Source organism: Micropterus salmoides, unplaced genomic scaffold (assembly GCF_014851395.1).
Source record: "Micropterus salmoides isolate LMB-PRFRI ecotype aquatic unplaced genomic scaffold, ASM1485139v1 Ms_hic_scaffold_7, whole genome shotgun sequence".
Classification (NCBI taxonomy): domain Eukaryota; kingdom Metazoa; phylum Chordata; class Actinopteri; order Centrarchiformes; family Centrarchidae; genus Micropterus; species Micropterus salmoides.
Genome location: NW_024044459.1, coordinates 19,988,304 through 20,005,064, shown reverse-complemented (window position 1 = coordinate 20,005,064; position 16,761 = coordinate 19,988,304). Strand labels below are relative to the sequence as shown.

The window sequence follows — 16,761 nt, the reverse complement described above, 5'->3', positions numbered from 1 at the left end:
TGGCCTCTTCAGGACTGTCAGTTGCGTTGTTATTGTGTTAAGATAAAACTTCTATCAGACAGCTATGCTGGCAGAAAGAGAAATGGAATCAAAAGGCACAGGTAGATCTGTGCACATTCATGCATTCATGTTGCCCCCTCAAGGGTGACATGGTTGCAGCTCATCACAGTGCCCTCTCCTCACTCACTGCTGGTGACAGACCTCGACTAAGTTCATAGCTTAATAGCACATCTGGGACACATCTTCAAATAAAGCTATCATTACCTCCGATTTAATGATTGCGTAGTGATTTGTCTTTATTGGTCTTCATAGACACACACACCTGCATCTCCAGAGCCTTCCTTTGGTAATAACACCAGGAAGAACAACTTGACACTAATTGGCTCATCATGTCAAGTGTGTTCATGCATAAAGCATTTCTTCTTCTGATGCATAAAAAAATACCAGCTTTGGAAAAGGATGAGATTGGAGAGGATTGCATCCTGGAACAAGATTTCATGTCTTTTGCGTCAACACATTTTATTCCAGCCTACAAAGCGATGTCTGCTTAATCTTCACTATGACCCACAGTGGTGCTGAAAAAAGCCTTTAATACCAAAGACAGAATGGCAGCGTAGCTATTCTACGAGAATCCCAACATTTCTTTTTCTTTATTGATCAAATTCTCTTTCAAATCCAACTATTTATATATACCTCCCACATAAAGAGCACTGTTTATATTCTGTTAAGTCAAATTTCACAGATCTTCATAACATCTCTCCAATTGGCTTATCAGGAGTCGTCCCCCCCCCCCCCCCATCCCCCCTTTGGTCCTCAGAGCTTGCTGGCTCTCAGTCTAATTACCAGAGATAATGGAGGGTGAAGCTAAATGGCACTGATGGGGTCCAGTAGAAGGTTATTAGGTGTCCTCATTAGTGCCCTACTGAAATGAAAGGAGGTTTAAGGTCTTATTCTGATCCTGATGGATGGTGTTCCTCTCACTCTGTCTTTAGAGGGTGTTATTCCACAGCGTAGACAGCTAGGCAGAGGCACGAATAGGGAGATGCATAAAGAGAGGAGTGAGTGAGTGTGTGTGTGTGTGTGTGTGTGTGTGCGCATGGTGATAGCATCCAATTTGGCACATGATGAGACATGATTCTTCTTGAGTGAGAGGAGTATGTTCATTTGCTGTATTACAGTAGGACATGAAACATTCCTAATGCATTGGCAAATTTGACAGTGCTTCTGATTACAAGTGTAACACCAAGACCGCGTTACATCTCGGTCGTAGTTTCATCCCTCTGTAAATGGGAAAAGATAAAAAGAGTAGCACAATGATCAAAGCAATGTATTTCCGTTTTATTGTATTACTCATAGTTGCTCAGACACGTGTATATACAAATACAGATCATTTTTGTCAAATTTTTTTGTTGTTGTTTATATACTGTAAAAGAGCAGGTTGGAAATATTCCCCACTGATGGCAAAGTGGGAGCGGGGTTCAAAGGTGAGGGAAGAAGGACAGCAGGTGGTGTGGTGGAGGTTATACAAGCACAAGAAGAATGGGACAGGACAGGTGCACAAAATGAAGTGGTTCATCAGCCAGAGGGGAGCTGACGAAGAGAGGCTTTGCCCTGCACGCACAGTACCTGGATCGATGATAGGCTTTACCCCGCTAACAATCCAGTTCAGGATTTGGTGGAGGGGGTGCACTAATCCTTGTACTGTGCTTGGGACCGACGTCTACCGTAGGGACAAGTGGTTCAGGGTTGTTAAAAAGGGAGAGAAAGTGAAGGGCCCTGTTGTAGCCTCTTCGACGCCAGCAGCCGTTCCGTGTAAAGCACAATGGCAGAAAGCGTCTTGTACACAGACGTGGCTGCCAGGGCAGAGGCTGAAGGGCTAAGGCATGGGAAACACTCTTCGTTGCCAAAGAGTGTTGCCGCTTCCCATTCACTGTGGCAACAGCAAATGAGAGACGCATACACACAAACTCAAAGGTCTCACACATTTTTTCACACTGGAAAAAACGTCCACATACTAATGTATACACTCCCATAAAACGCCCCCTCTTGGGAGAGCAGAAAGAGGATGAATAGTCAGAAGAGACAGACTGCAACTACATGGGATGAATTCAGTAGATGGGTACAGAAAGAGTCATTCTTAGGAGACAAAAAAAGTTGCTTTTGAACTACAAAATGACCGACCCCCACTGTAACTTCACAACAATGGTTTGTGTTATGTACATTTGTCATCTGTCACTACACAGCTTAATGACATCACTCAAATGGGGATGCAAAAAACACGCAACATGAAAGTGATCTGAAAATCTAACACGTCTTAAAAAGAAAAGAAAATAAGAGCAAAAGAAAACTTTCTTTTTAAAATTTTTCTGTTTGTTTTTTTGTTTTTTTACATGTCATCAAGTTCATGCGCATGCCACATAATGAAACTGGCAAGATCCTTCCATTAAAAAGCAAAACAGTCCACTCATGGCAGATCTTTCAGCTGACCAACATGCTTTCAAACACTGAAGGCAAAAAAGTACAAATAAGCCGTCTTAAGTGTTTCTTTCCTAGGCAGGATCCTTATGTGAAGAGATGGTGAAGGTTGGTGACTGGTTTGAAACATGTAACAGGTGAGCCACTCGTTTGGCTAATGTCCAGCCGTCTGTACACTGGTGTACAGTTCCCACAGGTTTCCCCTTCATATTAGCTCAAAGTTTCATTAGGCATTGAGGATCAAAGCACACAATGCATTGTTTGAGGACAGTACACACTCCGCAAAACCCAGAGATAATACCGTATTCATTTTTTAGAAAAGACATAAGAACCAAATTAATACTTTAATATCAAACACTATTTACATCAAGAAGTTTTCCTAATAATAATAATCATAATCATCATCATCATAACAATAATAATAATTATACAGTTTTAACAATGATGTATCTCATTTTTTTCTTTTTTCCTCCAGAAAGGTACAAAACAGATACTAACCTAATACTACATGTTTTATTGTTGACTACCTCAGGATACACAGTATCCAGTTTATAAGTTGATCCTCATTTCCCAGGTTATGGTGTGTACAGAATAAACCATGGTAATAATAGCAATAATGACAAATAGTAGTATTGGTAATTATAAGAGAGTACAATTGAAGCTGGTTTCTGATAAAAGTTTAGTGTTAATCTGCTGACAAGCGTCCATTTTGAATCGGATGCAGTGCTCATTCCCTGTGGTGTTCTCCTGAAAATTAGAACCTCATTAAATGGCCTCGTCTCCTATTACCCCCCATAGCTGAGCTGCTATTCCGCTGTAATAGCATTGTTACCGTAGCGCAAAAAACAAATGACTAAAGGCAAAGGCAGTCTTTCTGGGGAGAAAAAAAAATTAACACAAAAATAGTAAAAAAAAAACAGCAAAAACAAAACAGTGCATGCCTTTTGAGACCGAATGATACTGAACAATAGGTTTACCATTGGATGAGGTGTTTTTTTCCCCCAGTAGTGTAGCATGGATTTTTAGTTGTTTTATCTTGTTTTGTTAGGCACTCTAGCCACACTACCTCCGGCTGCCTCCCATGTCTTTTCTATCTGTTCCTGTGTGTGTGTCTCTTCCTTTAATTCTCTCCGTCTCCTTGACTTGCCAATTCTCTCAAACTGCAAGGTCATCAGTGCTGTAACCCCCCCCCATGGAAATCTACACCCCCCCCTCCCGAGACCCTCCAAGCCTTCCACCATCTATTTTTAATACCAGAAATAACTCCCTTTGCCACAACATGGGGTCCACATGCCTGTCATTTTGAACCTCATTAACGAGTCACTTAAACCGGTAACACTAGGAACTGAAGGTGGACATGCAATTGCTCCTGTCCTGCTTTTCTTGCTCTTTTTCTATCTTTCATAAGCAATTGGTGACATATTTCTCGTATAAAAACCTGGCTCTTAAAGGAAATTAATTTCTCTGTCTGTCCTTCTTTAAAAGCAAAGAAACAAGTCTCTTCTGTTTTTGGGGAAAAAAAGACGTAATAGCTTTCATTAAGCTAACTCGCCATGTGCATCTGTGGGAACTGAAGGAAGCTAAATATCATTATAACACGGTGAATTCATTTGAATGTAAGTGCTAACATTAACCTGGTCAGACTTGAATTAAATGGATAGTTTCTCTGTTTACACAATGTGTTTTCAACTAATTGGAGCATCTAAATGCTGCACTAACTGCTGCAAAATACTGAATGTGAGAACCAGCTAACTAATATTTCATGAGCGTGAGTCAAAGCTGTGGTTATGTTTAAGTGACAAGGACGTGAGAAAAAATATGGCACTGTGAATTGAAGTGTCTTTCAAACACCCCCCCATGACCTCTGTTATTGTTGTCATTGAAGTGGATTTCAGACAATACAAAAAAATACAAAGTTTACTGTGTCTGCAATGTGAGAGACAATGTTTGGAGACACAAAGTAAAATAACTTAATGGTTTGGAAAAAAGTGTCCAATTTAGCTGTGAATAATTTTTTAAACAATCACTTTCAACAATCCGTATCAGAGAAAAAAGCTGTAGATGCAAATGTCTATGGGCGTGTTAATATTGAATAATACTCAAATGGAACAGAGAGAACAATTGCTGCCCAGCTCAGTAAACATTGCATAAAATGACTGTGACTTTGCCGTAAAATTGTGTGATCAACTTTCAAAAGATATCGATCCTCGCTCTTAATAGCAGTCTACAAAGTGTCTGGAGAGAAAGTTTCAATTTAGCTGTTTTGTGAGTCAGAGTGAACAAAATGCTTTGAGAGGTGTTTTATTGAGCGGACCGGCATGCTCTACACAATGGACAAGAAGGAGGACAAGAAAAAGTTGCCTCATGGTTCCATGGGTTTTACACTCACTCAGTCAAGCCGTAAGTAGCTTATTCACCTATTCATACACTTTGTATTCAAGAGAAAATTGGGCACTATCTTTAAACCAGGACAGTCTGAAGATCAGCGTGCTAAGGTGCATGCCATGTACGTATTTCTTAGTGCTGTGGTTTCCAGTCTGACCTCTGCTTAAAACCATTACTCTAATTTTCCTACTTCTTCATCTTTCAGCTTTGTACTGCACTTCCCAGTAAAATGGAGGCATAGAAATCTGCTTTTCATGACCTAGCAGAACTTGATCAAAATATTTTCTGAAAGGCTTTTTGAGAGGTCTCAGGACAACTATTGTGTATGTCCAGTACTTCCTAAGTCCTAGAATCTTTCCTACTGTGTAATGCTGCTACTGTATACAACTAAAAATCCTACCGCTATTGACTGTTACTCTAGAGGGATTTTTTTTGACTCTGTCAGCGTGTGTGTGTGTGTGTGTGTGTACATGTGTGTGGGTAAACGTCAGTGCTGCAATGATATAAACATGATGTAAAGGGATGTCACAAAAAAGTCACGGGAAAATAAGAATCACTAAGTGTCAAAAAAAGGGATTTGGCATCTTAGTTGAAGGTTTAAGAGGGGGAACTGTCTCTCCCACTTCCAACATCAACTTTTTTCACTCACAGACGGAGAAAGACCACTTAAATATATTTCTGAAAAAAATAGAGGGTTCCTTGAGAAGCCTGCTCTGATGCCCAATCAAGCAAAAACACTCCACCCAAATCCCACCCCTTCCCTGCAGCCTTGGGCAGATTCAGGCCACGCTAGGTGTAAATGCCCTCCGGGACAGAGGGAGGCGCTATAAAGTGAAAAGTGCTGGTAGGCAGACCAGCAGCAAAGCCAGGAGTGGACTTGTTTTCTGCAGGTGCGGGGCAGCATTTGTTTCGTCACTTCGGGAAGGCTCAGCTGGTTCATGGCTGGTATCGTCTGAATAAGAAATAAGAAAAAGAAACAAGGTGAATGGCTCTTTATGGTACAAACTCCTCTTTTGCAACAGTGCATCACAGATAAAAGACAACATTATGCAATTACTGGTTTCTCATTTGTTAAAGTTTCTGTTATGGTGTACATAGCTGTGAGCTGACCATATTTCAAAATTAATAACAATAGTGGAGACATCGGGGCATTACTGAGATGTTCAGCTCATGTTCATTGGGTTTCTTTAAACATAACGGTGTAAAGTTAATAGTAAAGTCTGAGTTGCCATATGAACTTGGGTTGCTATATCATGCTTCTAATCTCCGCAGAAACGTTTTTAATTCAATTCCCAGGTCTTTTGTGTCTGTTTGGCAGTGGCGTCAGTATCTGTGAGCAGCCATGTTCCTGCTGCACCATGATAAAGTAGCTGAACCATGCACAGCAAAGGACAGATAGAACAGAGGGCTGGACAGTTGCATAACAAAACGTGTGTGTGTGGGGGGGGTGGAGGGAAGCGGCAACAGTAGATGACGGATGAATGTTTTAATTTCCCTCAGTTGGAGAATGCAATTGGGGAATGAGCCAAAAGAAGCATGCAAGGTGAGAGGCAGCCATCAAACGTGGAGGCAGGATAGCAAGATGGGCAAATAGGCAGGTGGGCATCACAAATGTCCTAGGTTCTAGCCATGTGTGTATTTGTGTGTCACATTTAGATGTTAGTATATAAAATGTGATCTTCACAGTGAACTGAATGCAATAGATATTTTCAAATAAATTTTATCCATAAAAATGAGGTAAATGACTTGTCTTATATTTGACGATTTGTTATATATCTCATATTTGTTTTTTCCCCCTCCTTTGTGTTGTTTCAGATCCTGGGGATGAGACAGCAGCATGTGGGTGATGTGGAGTTTCTGTTCAGTCACTGGGTGAGACTCACATATGAAGACATAGAAATGCTGTGCGTTCAGCACAGAAAATAATCAATCCTGCGCTACAGAGCCAAATAACAGCACAGTGAAAGAGTGAAACAGATCAAATAAATTTGCCAAATCTATAATTGATGTGTATATGTATACAGATGATTTAATTAATGATATTGATTTATATGTATAGTTTTTGATGTATTAGGGTAGAATGATTTTAGTAAAACATCAAGATTAACTATATGGAGTACATGCAGTTGGAAGTAACATTCAGTGTTCAGTTAGTGAAAAGGTTTGAAAACAGTGTGAGGTATGAAACATGCACATCTATGAGAACATCATACTGTGAATTGACACATTCATGAATATGATATATATATATATATATATATATATATATATATATATATATATATATATATATATATATATAGATAGATAGATAGATAGATAGATAGATAGATAGATAGATAGATAGATAGATAGATAGATAGATATAGATATATATATATATATATATATATAGATATATATATATATATATAAAACATGCAATATAGCCCATCAATATAATATTCTAGCAACAGTAGTATGACACAGCTTTGGTAATCAGTTTAAGAGAAGCATCAGGCAGGGATATGGAAAGACAGATCAGCTTCCGGACAAACAGCATAAAAGGAAAGAGGCACACAACAAGAGACATGTACAGATGTATGGAGGTCATACTGAAGACAATCAAAAAAGCAGGAAGCCATACTAACCTCGTGGTTCTAATGTATTGTCTACTTTGTCGTTTACATCAAAAACGCGGTCATGTACGCCTATAGTTTTCACACAGCTGTCTATAACAGAAAATAGGGAGAATGAGAGATCATTAGAGGTATATGCCAAATAGGTTAGTGACATTTGAAGCCCCCCTCTCAGCCCTGAAATTAAACATCCCAAGCAACAAAGCTCATGGCAACATTCAGATGAGGTATGAAGTGACCTGGATTTCATTTGATGGGATCATCTATCATCCTTTCCATGTTTTCAAACAAAACATTTTCTTAGCAAGTAAAGCAGTTTTGTGATAAATGGAAGGGGGTATGTTGGACAGTGAACAAAAGGTAATCGAGGAGGAAGTGAGGTAACCAGAGAAGTAGACATAAACTATTTTGATTTTTAATCCAAATGTATACTTCAACGAGCTCTATTACAAAGCCTTATGTTGCATGCAAACACTTACTTGATGGTCGGACGAAAACTTTAAGCTTCAGGCATGTTTTCCTCCCATTCTCAGCAATGGTGGAGGCTGAAAAAGAAGTACAGACATAGGTAAAGAGGGTGTTAATTTAATACAATATGTAGTATCACATGTGCACTAAACAATCAAAAACTTTGTTTCCGACTACTTTTCCTTCATATAAAGACCTGCATAAATTCCCCGTAGACAACAGTTAAAACTGTAGTTTATTCAAAATAAACGTTCAGATAGTTAATGTTGACTCTTAAGTGGATTTTGGGGGGTTTAGTCATGGCTCTTGTGAAATTATAGCCAGAAAGTATTTACAGATGTGCTAGGAAAATCTCTAGGGAAAGTGGAGTGCTTTACTCACACTTTAATTGTAGCATTTTAGATTTTACGGATGGCAGCAGCTTAGTGAGGATCAAGAAATTAACATTATTTGGACTTTTTTTTTTTTTTAAACACTCCAAACTGGAAGCCTATCATGTTGTTCTAATATTTTATATGTATACATTTGTATTTTCCTCAACCTCGACACTCTTCGAGGGACCCAAAGTTCACACACAGAGGTATGTGTGGATGATGGTTTGCGGTTGCTGTCAGGAAATGGATCCCTTCCTGTCAAGCCCATGGGGTGTGCATCTCTGAGCGTTAGCTACCATAGTGGTTGTAGCACATCCCCTAAAAATATCTCATGTGGAGAGCGCGCGCGTGTGTGTGCGGTTGACCGCTAATGGTGTTGTGGTGAGGCACCAGGTGCTGTCTCCTGTAGACGAGGATAAGGGTCAAACACATGTCAGTTGGAGCGTGGTGGGTCCGCACTGCTTGCATCTATCATGGTAGCAGAACGTACAGTAATTTAAAAATATATGCTGTTGTCATGTGTCAGGACCTCTCATCAAATGGAGAATATTGCAGGTTTTTGTCATAAAATAATGCAATTTATTAAAAACTAGTTTTCATTACTATCCCTTTCAGCTCCAGAGAGACCATATTGTCCGTTAAGATGACTTTCGGGCATCATTTTATGTCCTCTGTGGATCATTCCACAGCTGATGCAATGAAGCCAAGCATTTCCAAAGGCTACCATTTGGGATCTGTCAACTCCTCTCTAGTGAACCTTTACCTAACCCCTCCCTTCCCTTCCCTCTCTCCCAGCTGTGTCACCCTCTCTTCTCGTCTGTCAGTGTGGCCATATCCATTCATCAAAGCTCAACTGACCTGCCATATTTGCAGCACATACACCCATGAATGTGGGCACGTACACATGCATGCAAGAAACAGATGTTATAGTGTCTTATACTGTCTTGATGTTATAGTACATCATCTTAAATCATTTTTACAATTCTCTGATTCTCTCAATTTGCAGAATGTTTTACATTTTTCAAAAATGTCTGTATACACATGGCTGCAATTGATGTTCCAGCATTTTTTCATGTTTAGGTTGCAAAAAAAAATCAGTGAGCTGTCTCTTTAGCCAGGGATGTGTTCATTAAAGAATGATTGACTAATACCTATGGAAAAGAATTAGAGAGGGAAATCTATTCCTTTCTTCAATTTTCTATGCTCTCTACTCCTGATTTATAGTAGAGATCCAGATGCCAGTTTTTTTTTTAATCAAATGCATATTGCATACTCTTTCAATCACCTTCATTTTGCGAAGCCTTCTCTACAGCTCATCAAGCGCGCTCTCTCTCTCTCGCTGTCGCTCTTGCTCTCTCTCTCGGCCTTGCTGTTACCATTTTAATGTTGTCGCTCCATCAGCTGTTATCTGTTTCTTAGTCATGTGTCAGTGTGCAAGAGAGGTGGCATGAGATCAGTTGCCTTTTTTTCACACCTCTGTTCATATTCAGCAGATGCAGAAGAGGACAAAAGTGGAGGGAAGAGAGAGAGAGCCTTATTATTTCGCTGTGGAGGCAGCCGATGACACGCTAATGAACCTTGACCACCGGCGCTCACCCACTCAGTCATATATACACACCAGTACCCACACAATTTATGTCACTCTTCTTATTGCTCCACTTCTCTTTTCCACCACTACTTTATGCTCCCATTTTCAATGTGTGCACACACACAGCCAGCACACACATACGCGCACACATAAAGACACCATCTCTCCAGATGTCTTATCTTCATCATTGTTGTGGGCAGAGCTGAGTCACAGCCATCGACACCAGCCACTTAGCAAAGGCAGCTGATCATGAGAGACGTATGGCCGTGATGAAAATGGCAAAAGGCATGTGGGAGTCTCTGTCATGATGACAGTTTGTGAAGCTGTTGTGATGTATATAAATTTGGCCACTACATGCTATCTACCTACTTACACAAGGAGAATCGTGGCCATCAGGTGCAAGAGTGAACAGATATCATGACTGCGGTGATCCAAGTGGCTTTCAACAATTACATAGTTTCAGTGGAATTCATTATTAAAGCTAAAGCGTCTCATTTCTATGTTTCTTATAAAGTAAATGACAATGACCAGCCAATGTTGACGTTGCTCTGCTAATGTGACAAAAGTCTGAGCTAGGATGTGACCATTGTGTTGATATGCAGCAGATGACTAAGATGTGTTGCCGGACTGTACATTCTTGACTACAAAGGAAAGATTAGGCTTTGGCTCTGCATTCCTTTCTTGGTAGCAGCTCCTAATTCTCTGTGTGTGATGAGGATCCCTCCATCCGGGCCCAAACTGTCCGCGCCAGCGCCTGTTTATTTTGGATTAACATGCTGCTGAGGGCCAGCTTATTGTTCTTGTAGGCCGTAACATCAACACCTGCTATTCTGGTTCCCATCAGGGCCCACAGCCTCAACCATCAATCCATCCGGCCTGAGCAAGTGGCCGCTTTGAAGGACAGAGGCCCTTAAAAGATGTCCCAGAGACGGGGGGGGGGGGGGGGTCAGGTTACTCCTCCAAGCCTTGTCCCCTGGCGGGTAATGGCTGGTCCCCTCAGTACACTGCATTATGCATCAGCATTAAGGCAAATGGAATGAAGCAGAATCCAATTACGGAAGAACAAACAGGTGGGCTCAATGCAGCTTAGGCGCAGTATTGTTTCAATCACAGCCCAAGCCAAGCTTTATTGCAACTGTAATGTTATCTGGAAAACACATTTCCTTTGCCTTTCAATGAAAGATTCAACAGCACGTTCCAGACACGAGGACATATAACCATGTGTCTGCAGTGATAGGAAGCAACGAGTAACGTTTACGTGGACTTAATACAGTAGATAATGTAATTGCAGGATATCAATTTCTTATCCATGGCTCAGCTGGGTGAGTCAAACTGCCATAACAGGCTTTGTTTATTATTATTTTTTAACATTAAAACAGGTGTCGTCAGGGTCTTCTCATTGCCAGTGAACATTTCCAGGAAGTGGACATTTGCAATATCAACACAACCACAAGGCTTAATGCAAATTGCAGATTAGCAGTATGGCACAAATGGTTTAAAATCATTTGTAGAGTGAAAGTTTCAATTTCCCCTCCTTTGATAAATACTTTGACAGCTGTTTAAGATTATCTTGTTTGAAGTGGTTCTCTACGACATCGGTAAGCAATCCAATGTGTCCCAAATGTCCACAAATCTAAACATACTGTGATAACCAACTGTTGACATTTAATATAAAACTGTATTTTATTAGCAAAGAAAAGCCGAGCCTTGCGTAGACACCATCATGTAAACTTGTAACATTAATAACATCATGTTAGCGTGCCTCTAGTGTGCTTCAGGTCTCCAGCTGGCTTTAATAATGGTGCTCTAATCCTTTGATCCCTGCTTATTTGTCAGAATGGGACGGGTTAAACAGAAAGCCCTGTAATGTTGTGTCCAGCACTGAGCATTCATAGCTTGCTAATTCTGCCAGCTCTCTGGAAAAAAAAAGGCAGCGAGTCTTGTCTTTCATTCACTGAGATTGCTTGTGTGGATTACATTGTACAAACCTAGTCAGAGTTTAGGTCCAAGAGTCTGATTTTACATAAACCGGTGTCCAAGAGAGAGGACACACGTAGACAAAAACACACAAATACATGCAGCGCTACTTTCTAGAACCTTTGTGTCGTCTTCTGCCCACGTCTCCATCTAGCTAATTAGACAGTTCGCAGCCAGAATACATTTCTTCTATTCCGTGTACAGAAATCACTGCTGGGATTCATTAACGTTTGTCCTTCGGTTTCAGGGTGTGGAATCAGACAATGAGGAGGACAGATGATGAACTATGTGGAAGAAAACCTTGAGTTCAAGAGACTAATGTAAGTTTCAGAGAGGGTAAGAGAGAGAGTGAGTGAGTGAGTATTTATATGGCCTCTTAAATAGGTAATATAAACTGTTGCAAGGTCCAAAATAATCTATTCAGTGCCTACAATAGTATAAAATGTTGTACATGCGTACAGCATGTCCTTCACCACATTCAACCAGTTACAAAGCAGCATACATTTCTACTAAGACATCTTCAAAAGAGGAGGGCAAATATAATAAAAAGATTCAAAACTACAGAGCAGCACATAGAAACTATCTGGACTGCATGTGTGTCTGTATGTCTACACAAAATGTGTGCGTGTAAGAAGATGGAAGAGACCATCCACTGAAGAGGCCCATTAACCAGATGCTACTACAGCGAACGCACAATAGGAGGGAATGATGGGGGATGCCAGAAGTGGTGAAAGAGGAGGACTTGGATTCAGGCAGCCGAGGGAACATAAACTCCCACCCCCCCGGTGATAGCTGGCCTTTTGCTCTCTCCGTGCATCTTTCAACTTACGCCAAACCTGAACTGCAGTCATTCCTCATGCCACTTGGCGCCGAGGTTGAGAGGTCACAAGCAATGAGGAGAAGAGTGAGAGAAAGAAGGGGAGAGGGGGTGAGAGCAATAAGTTGAGAGGGGTAAGTGAGTTAAAATCGATAATGCCCAATTAAACATTGCACTAGCTTCCTCACACTGATGTATGTCAATGCAGTAGTGTGGGGACACAATTATTTCCCTTCGCTATTATGGGAATGTACAATAAGCATCATTATTTTGTGAAAGATCACAAAATGATAATCTAACAAATTACTCTGTCTTCTGGAAAATGAAAAGTGAGTGATTGAAAGTCTGAAAAACCCTTAAATTTCATCAACTCATTCATGTCTTCTAACTCAAATTACAATGAATGTGATGATTTATTAATCTAAGGGAGGGAGGGTTCAGCTTTTTAAAGCTGCCACAGAATAATAAATCACTGTACATAATAATGTTTCATTACTGCACTTAGTGTAGCCCATAGAATCATAATATTATTGTTATGGCATCCACCCTCTGAATAAACCAGATGTGTGTGGAGGTGTGCGTGCGCAAATGTGTGTATTGCAATAGACAGAATGAAGAACAAGTAAATTAACAATAACCAATTAAACATAATGACTAATGCACTGGGTTAATAATATATGTGTTAATGGTTTAATGGACAAGGAGGAAATGCCCTTGTCTTTGTGAAAGTGAATCTTAATCAGCTCCTGAAGACGGTTGTTAGATGCATGAGTCATATTAGGCTGAGAGGAACCTCGTGCCCTCTGAATCACAACCCTCGTCTGCCCTACTTTTCCTCTGATCTCTTGGCTTTTCACAGCCTTTCTGTTTTTCTGCAGACAAAGTGATGACTACTTTATTGGCGGTCAAACTCAAATAACTTGATTAGAGACTTTTCTGCCTCGCCTTGCTTTCTCTGGGCTGTCAACAAGTGGGCCATGACTTAGCTCACGGTCTATTATTAGCAAAGTCTGGCCAATGGGCTGGCTCGCTGGTTGACTGTTTTCAGTTTATTTTTAAAAGGGGACTCTTGAACGCCAATGTCATGGAGTCCAGTCACGGCCAGGCCTTTAACAGTTTATTCTTATGTTGTTGGATCTTCTCAAGAGTCTGTAGACCAAACTGATTTTGTAGCATTTTCTAATGTGTTTGATGTGCATATTGGGTGACACATTTAAGAAATTTGAAAATGAAGTGTCTTAGTGAGGTGTTAGGCCACCACAAGCTGCCAGAATAGCTTCAGTGCAGCTTGGCATAGATTCTACTTCTAGTGGGATTGAAAAACACTCTTCCAAATGATATTCCCTCATTTGGTGTTTTGATAGTAGATGTGAAGAGTGTGATCCAAAACCTCTCATACATGTTCAATTGTGTTGAAGTCATGTGACTGTTAAGGCCTTTGCATAATATGATTCACATCATTTTCATAATCAACTAACCATCCGGTGACTCCCTTGTGCTCTCTATGGAAGCACCTGCATTTGTTGTGCTTTATTCTGGTTTTCCTTTAATTTGTCACCAGTCTGTAAAGAGAGGGGAGTTAGTTACTGTGGGTAGTGCTGTCCTTAAATCCACAGGAAGATGAGATGAAAAGGGGAGATAAGAAATGATGTAACCATGGGAGACTGAGGTGGTGGAATGTCTATCCATGTATCAGGATTATAATGATGCATTCAAAGCAGTGTGCATCTGTGCAGCTTTTATGTGCGTCTTTTCATGCATGCGTGTGCATATTGTACATGAGGAGATGAGTATCCATGCGAGAGTTTGTGTGTGTGTGTGTGTGTGTGTAGCTTTCTGTCATATAACTCCATGTTGTCGGATCATTTCTGAATGCTGATGACACGTTGATTTTTCATGTGAACGAATGAAAGGGCTGAGTTATGATGGTCCATATGCAGGGTCCCTCCTTGTACCACCAATGGAACAGCACCAGCTCTTTATCATTATTAGCAGATCTCCCATAGCTCTAACAAAACACAGACAGCATACACCAGTGGTCGGCAATAGGTGGCCTGCGGGCCAGAACCGGCCCACCAGCAATAATATCTGGCCCGGGGCCAGAATGCTTTGATAGCAGAAAAATAAAAAATAAGCTAAATAAATTGATAATGGCTGGTGCTGAAATAGATCTCAGTCATGACAGCTACAGTTACACAATCACTTCCTGTTAAGTGATTGTGCCTCTAAAATAAAAGCATGAGAACGTCTTTTGCAGCAATGCTTCATGTCGAGTTAATTAAGAGCTTTTACTTTGAAGAGTTCTGAAGGACATTCAAAAGAGTCTCTGGCTTGCTTGACACACCTCTGAAAAAGCCGTCAGTAAACGTGTGGATTGTGGATCGTGTTGGATTCTCCTGAATTTCCTCAGGGAAATGAAAATAAGTGTCCACAGGTTTATGAATGTGGATCAAACGCCGGAACGCGCACACACACTGCAGCACATGAGCATGTGCAAAAGTGTCCTTTTGTTCATATGTCTATTAATGCCATTTTCCTACTCCTGCTGCATACTCTACGATCTCTTCTCCTTTCTCCTCTCGGGACAGGCTTGAAGGAGCATGGCACATCACAGGATTTATGATCAATCAGACGGCTTTAGTCCATGTCTTGGAGAATCTGTCTGAGCTTTGTGTGCATGTTGCAGTCCAGTAAAGTTGAATAAGACCTTATGAATATCAAAAGGTTTTCTTGCGTGTTAGCTTGGTATTTATGATCATTGATTGAAGCCTCACCAAATGTTTTTTCATTTTGTAATTTAACATGGGTAGAATCATCGCCCACCCTCTGGGTTATGTTGGCCATTTAGCAAGTGTTGCATTTGATATCAGCCACATATTTTCTGTGTTTCTGTAATATCCCTCTTTCTCGCAGTGTCAAACCCAGAAATAGCTATAAAATAACTCCATCCACAAGTGTGGCGCAAAGGGGGTTATTGATTGTGTTTTCCGTGCGAAGCAGTAGCAGTACACATAGGTGAAATCTTTTCTGCCGACAATCTGCCACTGCATGATCACACCGAGTGGTTTCCTATTTGCCACACATCTTACACGCCTAAAAACACGATAACTCGGCTCACTCATCTCTTGCAGTGAGCTGCCACCGATATTGGATTTCTGCCCTTTTCAGATTAAAATCACTCAAATACAAGATTGTGGATTGTGTCCATATTAAAAAAAACGTGCTCACATCAGCATTCTGTGAGATGGGTTTCACTTAAACCATGAATGCACTGCGAACTCTGACCTGAGAATTGCTCTCAACTGTCCGCTTATCCTGTTCCGTCTGTCACAGAGGCAGACACTTTTGAGCTGTAACTCACTGCTAATGCTACATTTTGCTGAATTGATTGCATATGTGGCCGTTGGATTACTCTCTGTGTCTCCCTGGGACTGGTCAATTTTACGTCTTTAATGTATTCCTCTGTTAATTTTTTTTAATCTCCCGGCCCTGTCTTGTGTTGAGAAAACACAGCTGGGTGGTGTTTACAAAAGGATCAGGCTCCTGACTGACTCCAGCTTTTGTCATGTCTTCAATTACCTGCCTCAGACAGAGAGAAGAGGCTGACACTAACAAAAATGAAGAATTATGACCTCCATTTGAGTAAACTCCCTCCGTCCTGCTAGCGTTGATTAAGCTGTTTCTGTTGTTGAAGCAGATGACAGCAGAACCCTGTCTCCTCTCTCTAATTTTATCAGAGATGCAACAAATCAGCCCTCGACCCGCAACAAACTCATAGGGCGAAAACACCATTAACGGGCATTTTCTCTGCAGGGATATGATGTGACAGCTTAATTTTCATCTACAAACAAGAAAGCTAATCAATCACATCACTGAGGGCCGATTTTTCATCCCCCATTCCCTCAGGTCATTTGGCTACAGAATGTTATTAGAGATGAGGAAAAGATTAATATTCTGATACTGTATGTATGAGCACTGTTTATATATAAGGTCTCTACTGCTCTGCATGTTGTTAAACATTGGTTACTCTAAATAAATACTAGAGTAATCAGTGAAATA

At 40.7% G+C, this 16,761-nt stretch overlaps 1 protein-coding gene and 1 long non-coding RNA gene across 3 annotated transcripts in view; one reads left to right on the top strand and one right to left on the bottom strand.

Moving 5' to 3' along the window:
- Positions 1-1,317: 1,317 nt before the first annotated feature.
- efna5b (ephrin-A5b) overlaps positions 1,318-16,761 on the bottom strand; it is a 92,836-nt gene continuing 77,392 nt past the window's right edge. Inside the window, exons 3-5 of one of the 2 annotated variants that reach the window (XM_038704036.1) lie at positions 7,958-8,023; positions 7,491-7,571; positions 1,318-5,812 (exon numbers count right to left, since the gene is read on the bottom strand). In XM_038704036.1, the coding sequence (XP_038559964.1) occupies positions 5,685-5,812; positions 7,491-7,571; positions 7,958-8,023 (275 nt within the window). In that variant the 3' untranslated portion in view covers positions 1,318-5,684. The remainder of the gene's footprint in view (positions 5,813-7,490; positions 7,572-7,957; positions 8,024-16,761) is intronic. The other variant, XM_038704037.1, reaches the window with a different exon arrangement.
- LOC119891994 overlaps positions 5,760-16,761 on the top strand; it is a 32,189-nt gene continuing 21,187 nt past the window's right edge. The window contains exons 1-4 of the long non-coding RNA XR_005442500.1: positions 5,760-5,841; positions 6,361-6,458; positions 6,676-6,732; positions 12,133-12,205. This is a non-coding gene — a long non-coding RNA (uncharacterized LOC119891994). The remainder of the gene's footprint in view (positions 5,842-6,360; positions 6,459-6,675; positions 6,733-12,132; positions 12,206-16,761) is intronic.